The sequence below is a fragment of the Dermacentor silvarum genome, chromosome 1 (assembly GCF_013339745.2).
Source record: "Dermacentor silvarum isolate Dsil-2018 chromosome 1, BIME_Dsil_1.4, whole genome shotgun sequence".
NCBI classification, from domain to species: Eukaryota; Metazoa; Arthropoda; class Arachnida; order Ixodida; family Ixodidae; genus Dermacentor; species Dermacentor silvarum.
The window spans coordinates 165,672,527-165,686,431 of record NC_051154.1 but is presented as its reverse complement, the minus strand read 5'-3'; the positions used below and the strand labels follow the sequence as shown (position 1 = coordinate 165,686,431).

The 13,905-nt window shown below is 49.5% G+C and overlaps 1 protein-coding gene and 1 pseudogene across 2 annotated transcripts in view; one reads left to right on the top strand and one right to left on the bottom strand.

Moving 5' to 3' along the window:
- The first annotated feature begins 299 nt into the window (after positions 1-299).
- Positions 300-1,996, top strand: LOC125940741 (tigger transposable element-derived protein 4-like; annotated as a pseudogene).
- A 500-nt stretch (positions 1,997-2,496) lies between these two features.
- LOC119436366 (ras GTPase-activating protein-binding protein 2) overlaps positions 2,497-13,905 on the bottom strand; it is a 34,587-nt gene continuing 23,178 nt past the window's right edge. For both annotated transcript variants that reach the window (XM_037703184.1, XM_037703185.2), the window contains exons 4-6: positions 7,759-8,139; positions 7,452-7,635; positions 2,497-3,068 (exon numbers count right to left, since the gene is read on the bottom strand). In XM_037703184.1, the coding sequence (XP_037559112.1) occupies positions 2,512-3,068; positions 7,452-7,635; positions 7,759-8,139 (1,122 nt within the window). In that variant the 3' untranslated portion in view covers positions 2,497-2,511. The remainder of the gene's footprint in view (positions 3,069-7,451; positions 7,636-7,758; positions 8,140-13,905) is intronic.

Below are 13,905 nucleotides of genomic sequence, written 5' to 3'. Positions count from 1 at the left end.
CACCTACTGGCAACAAGGGCGGCTGCAGGAAATTTTGCGAAACTATGAGCCGCGGGACGTTTTCAACACCGACAAGATGGGCCTTTTTTACAAGGTGCTTCCATCAAAGACTATCACCTTCAAAGGTGAAGCCTGTACAGGAGGACAACGCAGTAAGGATCGAATTACTGTACTGGTGGGCGCTAACATAGCAGGGGACGAGAAATTAACGCTGTTAGTAGTGGGAAAGTCGAAGCACCCACGTTTCAAGGGTGTTCCGAGACCTTCCCGTTACGTACCATGCTAACGGAAGAGCATGGATGACTATGGCAATTTTTGAAAATGGCTACGAGAGGAAGATGCAAGATTTTCCAAGGAAGGCAAGAACGTTGTCTTTATTGTGGATAATTGCCCTGCTTATGGCAAGGTGGAAGGTTTGAAGTCGATCACTCTTGAGTTCTTGCCAGCCAATGGATCAAGGCGTAATACAGAACATAAAAGTTCTTAAAAGTCGCCAGCTGCTTCGCCGAATGCTACTTTGCACAGACAATGGAAAGAGCTACAAAACGGATTTGTTGTCGGCAATCCACATTCTGGCCCATGCCTGGGAACAAGTGCAGAAAACCGCACTACAGAGGTGCTTCCACCATGCAGGCTTTGAAGCACAAGAACAAATGCTTCATGAAGAGGAAATCCCTGCCGACGCCGATGCCATATTCACTCAGGTAGTGCCCTCTGCCCATTTTACGCGGCCGGAGTATGAGGCAATTGATGAGAATTTGAGCATCTGTCGCGAGGAGAGCCTCGAGGAACTGATTGCTGAAGCACAAGGCGAAGATCAACCTTCCTCCTGTGATGAGTGCGATGACCTTATTCCGAGTGCAGTGGTCCCAGACAGTGCAGCTAAAGGAGCAGTCAAACTTTTGCAGCGCTATTTTGAGCGTAAAGAGTGTCCAGAATTTCTGGCAAGCCTGTCAAGCATGGGCACTTACTTCGTGAAAAAGCAGCTCAAGCATGCCAAGCAAATCACAACTGATTGCTTTTTCCTTCTCCATGTAGATAAGTAGGGGTTAGTACTACTTAAATAAAGTTGTGCTTCATGAAACATGTACTTCGCTTAAATGAAACTTCTCATAAATGGAACACTTTTATGGATCTCCTCCAAGTTCCATTTAAGAGGAGTGCACTGTAGTTACCTTCAAGAGCTGTGACGATTGTATGCCCGCTTGAACGAAATCAATTCAAAGTACCGATTTAACCCACTGCAATCCATAGCCACGTGTGGCCATCACGTGCCTGCGCGAGACTGCAGGGGATCACCGCATCGCTGCCGTTTTCTATGGTCTGTGTCCGGTCAAAATGGCTACGCCAATGAAGAAGCGTAAATTTATCTCTCGAGGAGAAGTCACATATGATCACCAAGGCAGAAAGCTGAAGGAAAAAAAATCTCGCAGTTTCGACCCAAAGGCGAAGCATCGATTGCGATAGCAGATTAGTAGTAGACAGCTATACGAACTAAGGATAGTAGTTTTATTGACTGTATTAACTTGTAAACATTCGCTAACTAAATTACCGAGCACGGTGTCGCCCGCGCACAGGTAAACATGAACACATCTCGCTCAATGACCGTGGAAACTCAGTGTCAACACGCTGAAGTGAGAAGGCGCGGCAATAGCAGTGAGCAAATTGACCTCCGTGCCGTCTCTCGCTTCACTGCGAACTAACGTCGAAAGCACAGCGCACACGACTGTACCGGCTCTAGTTGCACTTTGCCCACATCACAGATCGCTTTGAAGATGAAGCCCGCGTGGGCGCTCACTTAGTGCACGTCGCAGATTGCTTTCAAGATAGCGCCCGAGCCGCAGTTGTCAACAAGATGCTAACGCCTCATCGTCTGGGGAAAATGACAATCCGCTAGACACACCGACTCCGGCGACTGCTTTGAAAGTAATTGACCCTTTTCACCTCATCAAAAAAGTTACCAGAACCCACGACAATGACATTGCGATGGCTCTTTTAACAGAATGAGACTCGCGTACCGCCTTTGCTTACGGTGAAGCACAAGAAATCCAGGCTAACTGACTTCTGGAAATAAACACTTCTGGTAAGCGCAAGCTTCCCAGGCTTCTCGACTGTCATAAATATGCAGTAACATTGTGACAATCTCAGCCGCTTCATTACGACGGTGCATGTGTCGCAAAATGAGTGCTTCGCAATCGGTCGGGCACGCACGTTGGGTTAGGCGTCGGCTGCAATGTACGAGAAGTGCTGTAACAGCGGCACGAAATGCATTCTTTCGTGAAGTTGACATATGAACTGCCTTCGGTACGTCTCAACCTTTGCCCCTACGCCATCACAAAGATTTCCCAGACGATGGTTCTGGTTTCGTTCGCGGCTTTGCCATTTAGCATACGTATATACATACCCATTTCGCGTCAACGAAGTTTCGCCACAACCAAATTTTTCGCGTGTCCCGTGAATTTCGTTGTAGCGGGACTCCCGACAGTAAAACTAGTGTCAAACTCAAAAATGTTATCGACACAGACTGGGAAAAAATTTAAATGTACTCACAGGTACAGCTTTCCCACCAGCTGTCATCTTGCCCGTTGGCTTGGAGTTGATCCGGAACTCAAGCACATGGCCAAACTCCTCAAAGCGTTTTCGCACTTGCTCCTCAGTGATAGTGTGTGGCAGATTTCCCACAAACACCTGTTGGTTGTCGGGATACTGCGGTTTGGCACCAGAGCGGAGAGGTGGTGGCGCAGTGCCATCATCGCTGCCGAGTACAGTTTCATTTCGGCTACCCTCTGCCCGCTTAGGGGGTGGTGGCAATGAGGAACGTGGTGGCCGTGTCTGCTGCTGAGATCGTGGACCCTGCCGTTGGTCTTGCCTTGGTGGCAGGCCCCCAGGCAGGGGCTCACCTCCAAATCGCCCTCCAGGGTGCCCTGTTGATGCAGGACCATGTCCTGCCCCACTGGTGGTAGCACCACCAAAAGGTGCCGCAGGACTTAGGGATGTAAATCCAGCTGACGAGAGGGGTGCGGAGTTCTTGCTCACCATGTTGGCATAAGTCTTTGTCTCGGGGAGTGCTGCATGGCCAAAAGAAACATATGAAAACTGTACATAAACATTCATGTTTAGAGCCAAATGAATTAAATGCAAGACTATATGAGGATGGAATGTGGCCGGACCTAAGTGCACCAGGAAGACACACTGGGGCTGGTCTGCCAAGTGATGAATTTTGCACACCTGCCATTTTAATGATGTAGGGTCTAATAGGGATACAGCAGCAGTGGTTGTGTTCGTCCTCTTACTAACCCTTCCATTACACATATATATATTTTTATTTCCAGACTTCAGTGCCACAAAAGTCCCACCATGAACGTAGACCAACTCGCCTAAATAACTATTCTTATCCATTATTCGAACGAATTTCGGCCCCGAAGTTCGATTTTCGAGTTCGATTCTCGTTCCGAGCCAAGCTACCCGGTCTTGAAGCCCACTATGTTGGATTTTCTGCTGGCTTGGCTTCCAGTGGCCCGCTCTGTAGCCTTCAAGATTGGGAGGTGCACTTTATCAATAAAAAGCGTGCTCCATCTAGTCTGAGGCCATGCCAGCTCTTCCTTAGCTGTCAAAACGCTCCAGGGGACGGCACTTTTTTCTTTTTTAAGGTCAGCACTATCGTCATGAAGTTTTGGTTGCAATTTTGCACGTGGGGTGTCCACAGAGCAGGTGTGTCTCAGAGACATCACACCTTTGTGTGTGTGCGGCTTCACATTTGTGTGATCAGCGCCAGTTCATGTGCCTTCGTGAGAGCAAAGTAATGGGGCTCGTTTCTTCGATCTCCATGGCTATCTCCACCAACGGAGGTTGCCAATGCAGTGACGCTTTTGTCGACTGTACACGGAGACGACGTCAGCCTTGTGCAAATCCAAGCAAATCTGATTGCCTCCAAGCACAGTATGAGGCAGGGCATGATTAGAATTTTTTTTTTATGCTACTCCAAGCCAAATAAATTAATTTTTTGGGGGGTGAACGAGTTTTCCAGACTGTTCAATTTCTCAGACTATTTTTCCGTCCACACGAGGTCCAGAAAATCGGTCGGCGATTGTATTCCTTTCTAAGACACACATCCAACAAAAACAAATGCAGGCTCATCTTGTCCGTGTGGCACTCAATTTGTGCACACAGCATGCAACATACTTTGTTAATTTTAAATGAACTGTTTCATGGTGCATGGACAAAATATCACAGGACTGGAACGTTGTCAACACACGCGTGAACGTGCCCGATTTCACGGAGCCACAGTGCCTATAATTCGTGAAGCATTTCTCTCACTGACGCCACCATTCACTCACATTGCGAATACAGTAGAACCTCGTTGATACGGAACGTTCCCCCTCAATACGATTTCCCGCTCCTACGTTCGCAATCGCGAAAAATAAACATAACCCCATAGAGCATGGGTTCTCAAAGTGGGTTCCGCGGAACCCGGGGGTTCCGCAGGCCCCTGCTCGGGGTTCCGCGAGCCACTGATAAGTTTTCCGTGGTCCCGCGCTCGCCAAGTGGCGAAAATGGCGAACACGAGGTGCGCTTGATCCACAGAACCTCAATTACCTATGCCCGAGTGTCAAAAAGCACATCACAGTGCGTAACGGCAACGCGCGAACTGCGCAATAAATCCGCAACAGCTTGTAGCCACCCAATCTCCGAAAACGAGCAGCCATGGGCAGCGCGCCTAAGCTTTCGCACTTGAATCTCGGAGGCTCTAACTTACCACCGTGCGCATTTCTCCCGTTTGTAGATAGGGTAGGTGCCGATAGCGTGCACACTGACCTTATACTTCGGAGGAATAATAATAAAAAAAAAAAAAACTGATGCGCGGAGCACCAGAAGTGCGCGCCGCAAAAGAGCTAAAACGGCGCTAGCGTCCAAAAACGAAGCGATGCAGTCCTCATTGGTATGGTCCTCAGCGGCAATCGTACGCTATACGTGACAGCAACGCCGGAACTCTTCTTGCCTAATTGTGTCCTCAAAGCCTTTATTCTTGTGTTAATCGCCGCGCGTAACACCGCGTTAGTGACTAGCCGCGTGCTTTCATAAGTGCGTAATCGCAATCTATGATCGCGTCGATAACCAGCACAGTTTCGTCCGCAGCAGCGGTTGCTGGGAAATAGTAGTTTCGTTTTGACGGTGCGCGCGTCGGCTGCGTGCCTTTCGCAGCTGTGTAGTCGCCATCCATGATCGCGTCGATAGCGACCGCGGTTTTGTGCGCACTTGTTGCAGCAAACGGTAGTTTCGTTTTGACTTGGTGAGTGCGTCGGCTATGGCGTCGGCCGCCTGCCTTCTGAACCGCAAGGTCGCAGACCATGATCTCGTCGATAACGGCCGCGGTTTTCTCCGCAGCGGTTGCGGTAAGCAGTAGTTTCGCTTTGACTCAGTGCAAAGCTGTCGAAGATGAAAAGCACTGTCGAAGATGAAATTGCCCGCCCATCGCGATGGGCGGGCAATTTGTTGGCGACCAGCTCACTAGCGAAAAAATAATCGGGATGTGCACGCGGTAGTGAAAAGCGTGTCTCAGATGAAGACGCGCGCCGCGGCCGCGCTGCGAAGGACGTCGCGAGGCCTTCGCCGCTGCTAGCTCAAGTAAGTCATGAGATGACGAGAACTTCAGCTTCCGCACTGTTCTTCTTTCTAAGGTTTTACGTGCCAAAACCAGTTCTGACTGTGAGGTACGCCGTAGTGGAGGGCTCCGGATTAATGTTGACCACCTGCGGTTCTTTAACATGCACTGCAACGCAAGCACGTACACGGGCAAAAGTTTTTGCATTTCGCCTCCATCGAAATGCGGCCGCCGCGGCCGGGATTTGATCCCGTGACCTCGTGCTCAGCCACGATACGCCTTTGCTAACTGAGCCACCGCGGCGGGTGCCGCACTGCTCTTGTGCAAAATAGAAACAAGATTTGCTAATTCATTTAGTAAATAAAAAGCCTGTTGACGTAGTAAGCATTCATTTATTGTCTTTTTGATACCTTGGGTAATTCGACATTCGGTTAATTAGGACATTTTAATTCGGTTAAAGGGGGGGGGGGTTCCTTGGCGCTTCATGGAGCTTAGCAGGGTTCCCTGGAACGAACATGCTTGAGAACCCCTATGGCATAGAGGAATGTGTTAATACGTTCCCGGAAAATACAATTATTTGGCAGCAACGTTCAGCATTGCGGCAAACTGCGGTCGTATGATACGTTCTGCAGCGAAAAATTATCATTCAGGTGTGCAAAAAGACCACTCTCATGTGCTTGTGAAGCGCTAAGCGGCAGACAGCGGCCACGAGGCTTCTCTGCAGTGCTCTGACGTCTCGCAGCGTTGGCTGCGAGACGTCGGCACGTACACGCGTGTTCCGGCGCCACGCTGAAACGGTGACCTTACCATTTGAGAGAGGAAATTTTCGCTGCGCGGCGTTGAGGGGTCTCTCCTAAGCTTTTGCTTTATGGCAGTGTCTGAGCATTGTCAGTCGGAGTAGAGCACTGCACGGGCTCGGGCTTACCCGAAAGCCCGAGCCCGGCCCACGGGCCGGGTAGAACAGTTTGTTCACGGGCTCGGGTTTTTTGACGCGGGCCCGGGCCGGGCTCGGGCTTTCTGGTGGTGTGCATGTAACGTGCAGCGAGTTATTCTCGGGCGTCTCAACTCTGAAAAACATTATTTTTCGGTCTCGGGCCGGGTTCGGGTCGGTTACGAGTCGGGCTCGGGCCTAAGGTAAAGGGGTGGCGGGCCGGGCCGGGCGGGTAACGTAGATTATTTCCGGGCCCGGGTCTCGCCATAAAAGTTTTGATCGGGCTCGGGGCCCGCCCAACGTAAAAACGGGCCTGGGCTGAAAAAATCGACCTGTGCAGTGTTCTAAGTCGGACGCGCCGCCACGTGATTTGGCGTGCTGTGGAGAGCATTGTCAGTGTGCGGTTATGTTCGAATTTACTGTCGCAAATGCTTTCGCGTTCGAATTACCGAGCGTTCTCGCCCATTGGAATACACATAACCTTGACAGGACCACAGCGTCAGTTCGAATTAACGAGATTCGACCCATAACTATGTTTTGCAAGAAATAAATTTTTTCTGCCCTTGCATCTCAATATGGGCTTGTCAGTTTCAATTTTTACTAGATTCGGATCATACGTTTATTTTTCGCATACGTTTTGAAAACGTATCAACGAGGTTCTACTGTATCCACTGGCAAGACAGTTTTACTTCGTTAAAATGAGCATTTAATTTCGTGCATTTCAATTAGAATTTTCACCAGCAATTTTATTAACTTCGTCAGATCTGTTATTTCATTTATGCCCTTAATTTCATTATAACGAGGTTTGACTACATCTTACAGAACCATAAGGTGAGTCAAGATAACCTAGGTGCAAGTTAATTTCACTGTACAAGTAAAAAAAAAGATTTCCTATAATAAAGTAAGCTGTAGGCTCACCCTGATGATTGACCTGTGGTGCGGCAGGTGGTGCTGGGGCTTCGTCGTCTTTCCAGTTCATTGAATTGCTGGTAGGAACAGTGGTGGCTGACGAAGGTGCTTCTGGAGGGCTGCCACTTGTCAGGGAAGCTTGTGAAGAAATCTCACCTTCCGAGACTAGATGTGCCGTCCCATTGCGCATGACCTGCAGTCCAGCAAGGAGAATTCGTTAGTGTGACGGGTGGCTGTCAGATTTCAAGTCTACAATACTGGTCTGGTAAGTCGCGACTAGCAGGGCCAATGTCTCACTTCTGTCAGCTGGCCTCACCTGTGACTCAAAATAAGCAGGCCGACCAGAAGTTGCGACCACGCTGTTGGAAGGTGGGCTGCTACCCCCGTTGCCCAGCTGCTCTCCCCGAGGAGGCAGGGATGCCTCATTCACCAGAGGGGTTGAGGCATCAGCAGGGTGCTGGGCCACTTCCGAGTGTGCAGCTTGATGGTGTGTCATTAGGGGCTCGGGAGCCTCTTCCTGCACTTGCTCAGCAGCCGTGCTGCCTTCTTCCTCTTCCTCCTCCTCTGTGAATACCTCATCTTGGTAACGGAAGATGTCATTGCGCACGTAGTACTTCAAAGGCTGCTGGGGTGCCAGTACAAATGTCTGCATAAAACGGCGCATCGGCTGGCCAGCATTCGATAGCTCTCCCGTCACCTACGAATCCACACAAGAAAAATGACCGTCCACAGAAATTCCATTAAGCATCGCACCAGAACAGTTTGATCACAGGATTCAAATGCAGATAGCTAAGCTCACACAATACCCCACTTATACGTTAGCCTGAGTATAAGCAATATCAAAACCGGCCTTATTAACATTCAGACTAAGCAAACAGCCTCAGAAAGCAAGTCTCCAAACCTAGTACTGTATTATAGTAGACAATATATAGTCACCGACCGATAATTCAGACAGCTTCATGGCACTGCCACTTGTCCTGTAGTTGCAATGTATAAGAACGACCAAAACTTGAATTTCGAATGCCTTGCAGCGATTGAGTCAGGGATGCAACCAATTGAGTCCAATTGGACTTGCCAGTTTGAACCAGCGAGGCGTACCTGACATTCCCAACTGAGTGCGCCTTCACTCCACCTACTCAACTTCATGCTAATTTGTCTACAGAGACAAGCACAAAGAGCAATGCTTATGTTTAGATGCAATGTCAGTACTCCTCATAACAATGTAGCAATGCCAGCAGTCACTGACCGAGCCCAAATCACAGGTCAAGCCAAGCCTCTAAGTTGCAAAGGCTGTATTTGCAGTTTGTCATGTGTTCCATGTGTCTAGCATTTGTTCCTTAACCACGTTACTGTGTGTATTCAATTATAAAGTCAGTCAGGATTAAAAGGCGTCAAGATTATAAAGCAACCCAAGAAAAACAACTTGTGCCCACTAATACAGTAGAATCTCGATTACGAAATTTATCGGGACAGCGCAAAAATTCGTATCAACCGAAAATGTAAAACGGGAAATTAAAGGGGACGTGACAATGAAATGGCCAACTTGCACAATACCTCAGTTTTTTCCCCTGCACTCCTAAAGGCCTTTCTTTGCCTCACCGCAAAATATTTGGAAGAAATACGCAGCAGAATTTTGAGAAAATTGCACTTTTTTAGTGTGTTGTCTTCGTAATCAGGAATCGTAATCAATGGGCATGATCGCCGAGTCGGAGACACCTATGCGCGAAATGCTTAGCCGCGAAGTCCGCGTCGGCTGATGCGACGAATGCTTAGTCGCGGGTCTGGGACGTCCACAAATGGAAGCTTTGGCCACACTACTGCGATGTTCGCGTAGCGCCCGTTTTGACACTCGTCGAGATTACGGAGAGTGGAGACTGTACAGAGCTCGCGAGGTGCTAAGAGCCGAGCGGGATGCGAGCGCCAGACCAATGGCGAACTGCGCTGGAGTCACGTGGCAGGCGCAGTCAATTGGAAACTCCGGCACGACCTTCAATCATTTGCTTTTTGTGTGCTTGTTTCTGTATGGAGGAGATGGCTGAAGCAGTGATGCTACTGCAGACTTCTGATTTGGAGCAATTTTTGGAGCATCAGAAATTTCATTTTGGAGCACTTTGGAGCAGGCAATTTGGCATTTGGGAGCAGCTTGGAGCAGCTGATTTTTCACATCCTGAATGAAGTATTTTATAAAAAAACGAGTGTACATGCGACACACACACACACACAAATTGATATCGTGTCATATATGGCTAGTTTTCCCAGATGTCATTCCGTATATCCATAAACAGAAATGATGGACACATTGGCGGCATGCAGTTATTATAATCACATGTCATGCTGCGCTTCAAACAAGCGACAGTAGAACCCCGCTGTTATGTTCCCGGGCGCTGCGTTTTCCCGGCTGTTAAGCTCCCATAGTACCCAATGCATTGGTAGCACCGCTGTTGCGTCGCAAATGTGGGACCGTTCCCGCATCATGTGGCCTCTGGGCTGCTGTGCCTTTGTTCTGCGTTTTTCATGTTTGTATGGCATTCTTTGTTGCTGCTCTACAAAGAGCATGGTGCCTGGGTTTCAAACCAAGTGAGGTGCAGAACTATGTGGGCATAAATATACAGTAGTTCTAGCGTTGTACCTGCAGACTGCCTCATTGATAGCAGTCTCTAGTGCAGTCAGTGAGGCATTGTTTTCTTTTGGTAGAATCGACCATGTTACTGAATGAAGGCTCTCAGCAGCCTTCTGAATCATCTTCCATTGACATGAAGGTTAGGAGAGTCACTGATAGATAGGCAGCAATTGATGCAGCTGCTAGGTGCTTTCCAGCCTGTACTTTTGTATGATGCCTCACTTCTGCAGCCAGGTGTCTGTGCCAGCCCAAGTGGTCTAGTGAGCAGATCTCATGATGAGGTTCTCTTTATGAAGGGGTGGTAGATAGATATTGTTACGAGATATCGTGGCATTACGATAATAGAGTCGGCACACGATGTGCCAAGTCGCGGGTACGAGCTGCCGACGCGCGAAATGCCTGGTCGCGGGTCCAAATAATAGACGCTCGGTAAGCTCAATCGCGCAGTCGAAGGGGCCGACGCGCGAAATGCCTAGCCGCGGGTCCGAGGAATAAACGCTCAAGGTGTCGACACTCGATGAGCGATGTGCCGACGCGCGAAATGCCTAGCCGCGGGCTCGAGGAGTCGACGCTCGAGGTGCCGACTCGCAAAGTGCCTAGCCGCGGGTCCGACGAGTCGACACTCGATGAGCGATGTGCCAACGTGCGAAATGCCTAGCCGCGGGCTTGAGGAGGCGACGCTCGATTAGCTTAGTCGCGCCTTCCGAGGTGCCGACGTGCGAAATGCCTAGCCGCAGGCTTGAGGAGGCGACGCTCGATTAGCTTAGTCGCGCCTTCCGAGGTGCCGACGCGCGAAGTGCCTAGCCGCGGGTCCGAGGAGTCGAGACTCGCTGAGCGATGTGCCGACGCGCGAAATGCGTAGCCGCGGGCTCGAGGAGTCGACGCTCGATGTGCTTAGTTGCGCAGTCGGAGGCGCCGATGCACGAAATGCTTAGGCAAGGATCTGAGAAGCCCGCGCGCAATTGTGCTTGATCGCCGAGTCGGAGACGCCTACGCGCGAAAGGCTTAGCCGCGTGACCGAGGATTCCGTGCCCGAAGCTAGGTCGCGAATCCGCGTCGCCGATGCTCCGAATGCTTAGCCGCGGGTCTGAGACGTCTACAAAAAGCGGGATCGGCCACGCTACTGCGATGACCACGCAGCGCCCGCTCTAATACTAGTCGAGATTACGGAAACTGCCCAGAGCTCGCGAAGAGACCGCAACAAGCGGTGCCGACGACGCCATCGCGAAGCGAGCACCGGACCTATAACCGGACCAATGGCGAACCGCGCTGGAGTCACGTGGCGGGAGCGGGCAATCGGTGGCTCCGGCCTAGAGTGTACTAGAGTAGACCATTGTCTAGTACACTCTACTCCGGCCATAGCCTCCTCGAGTTATCGAGGAGGCTATGCTCCGGCACGACCTTCAATCATTTGCTTTTTGTGTGCTTGTTTCTGTATGGAGGAGATAGCTGAAGCGGCAAATTTGAAGACGGAGAAATGCGCTTTCCAACGAGTCCAAGATGGCGGCGCTCGGCTGCGCCGTTCCGGAGATATCGTGGCTTGAAAAACGCCGTTTTTTCGCGATTTCCGCGAAATTTTCCGGCACCTTGGCTGATACAATTTTTTTTAGAGCACTTCTACTTGGTTTTCAGCGATGATATTTCGGAATCAGATAAAATAAGAGTTACAGAATTTGAAAATGTGATTTTCAAAAAATCGATCTTTTAGCCATTTTTTGCGATGCGAAAGCCGCCCCCCCCCCCCCCCCCTTAATCGGGACGCACGAGCTAGTGCTGTTTCGTCCCCTGTTCGCAACCAAGGCTAGCCCTATCATCGCGTTGCACGTTTTAATTCCCCGTTGGTGCAACTAACGGGTGCAACTATCGGCCATAGACGCCGCCAAATCCGTGACTGTTTGGCGCAGTTAGGCGCAATTTTCGTCGATTGTATCAGGATGGCGCAGTAAATCCCATTTGGCGCACCTTGGCGCAGGAGTGGAATCACTGCTGAAGCGGCTTAAGACGGAGAAATGCGTTTTCCAACGAGATCAAGATGGCGGTGCTCAGTTGAGCCGTTACGGAGATATCGTGACTGAAAATATGTTTTTTCGCGATTGCCGCAATAATTTTTGGCACCTTGGCTGATAAAAATTTTTTAGAGCACTTCTACGTGGTTTTCAGTGATATTAAGGAATCAGAAAAACAGTTATAGAAACTGAAAATGTGATTTTCAAAAAACGTACTTTTTGGCAATTTTTCGCGATGCAAAAGCCTCTGAAGCAGCTAACGCAACCCCAAGAAATTGTTTCGGAATGAAAATATTATGCTTTGAGCAAGAAAGACAAAAATTTTGAGGTACTAACAGACATTTCATTCAAATGAAACAAATGAGTTGAGAAATTTTTCCAAGCAACTAAGGGGGGACACGGGTCTTCAAAACCGAAAAATTGCGGAAAAATCACTTTGAAAACATTTTTGGATTCTACAGTGTCTGATGCATTATCTCAGGCCCGGATTCTGAAACGCTCCTTTCCTTACTAAGGACGTCTTACACGCTGTAAGGCGACCCGACGTCAATTCTGGAACGTCCTTTACTAAGGGGCACTAAGTTAGGGCCTCCTTGGTGCTTCCTCACGCTTAGGAAGCCAGCATGCTACCTTCATGCTTCCTAACCGCGCTCCTCTACCTGAACGTATGCTTCTCCGCAGGACTTTAAACGCGGTACGCTCGGCTTGGATAGGTGCCGTGCGCAGCCAACGCCGCCGTGTATTGACGTCCAGTTTGGCTCCGAAGACTGCACTTTGTGCCATTTCTTTTGCGATTCCGTTTTTCTGTGAAAAACGAGAGGCGAGAATGACGGCCTTGCGATATTTATACGAAGACGATAGCTTCGAAAGCTATGCGAGGTTTCATCGGCGTGCAAGTGAACTTCTTTACGGGACTGTGTACAAGCCTCCGCCGTTGAATCCAGTCTGGCATGTGATTGACAGGCATTATCCACTGGAACACTACAACGAAGTGGAGCTTCTAGCCCGGTATCGTTATTCCAAGCGAGCTGTTGCAACCATACTGACAGAGCTGCAACTGCTTTGTAACACTGACAACAGAGGAGCGCCGCTACCTGCTCTGTTGAAGGTCCTCATCGCACTGCGTTTTTACGGAACGGGTGCCATGCAAACTGTTGTTGGGGACCTTGTGTGTGTATCCCAACCCTCTATATGCCGATGCATTTGAGATAAGACACAGCTGATATGCCTACGTCTGTATCCCAAGTACGTTCGGCTTCCAAACGCCAGTGAAGCGAGGTCAGTCATGACTAGGTTCTATGCCATTGGAGGATTCCCCGGGGTTACTGGGTGCATAGATTGTACTTATATACCCATTAAAAGCCCCGGTGTAGACGACGCAGAAGAGACGGAGGAAGAACGAGCCGCACGCCTCGAGAAGCGTCGTAAGTACGAAGTGGCCAGGCGAGTGGATTCAGATGAGGATAGCACCCGAAACGTGTTTAAGTCACTGGACGACAACCCCTTATCCTCCCGCCTCACCGACCATCGGGCCGTCTTTGTGGCAATTGAGAAACAACAAGATGAAGACTTTCACAATAAATACGTTACCATTTAATAATGTCAAGTCTTTAATATAACCATAACTTAACGAGAGGTAACAACCAAACCTAAACATTCAGACGTACGAAGCTAAATGAGTTTTGCCCGGCATGGCAAATGCACACACGCACGAAACAGAACGCAGGCCAAAAAGAAAAAGCGACGCCTGACCAACCGAACTGTCAGATGCTGCCAAAGTTGCTAGGCTGAGCTTGCTTTCCTGCCATGTGCATCATTTTTGAGCCATTTTTACGTC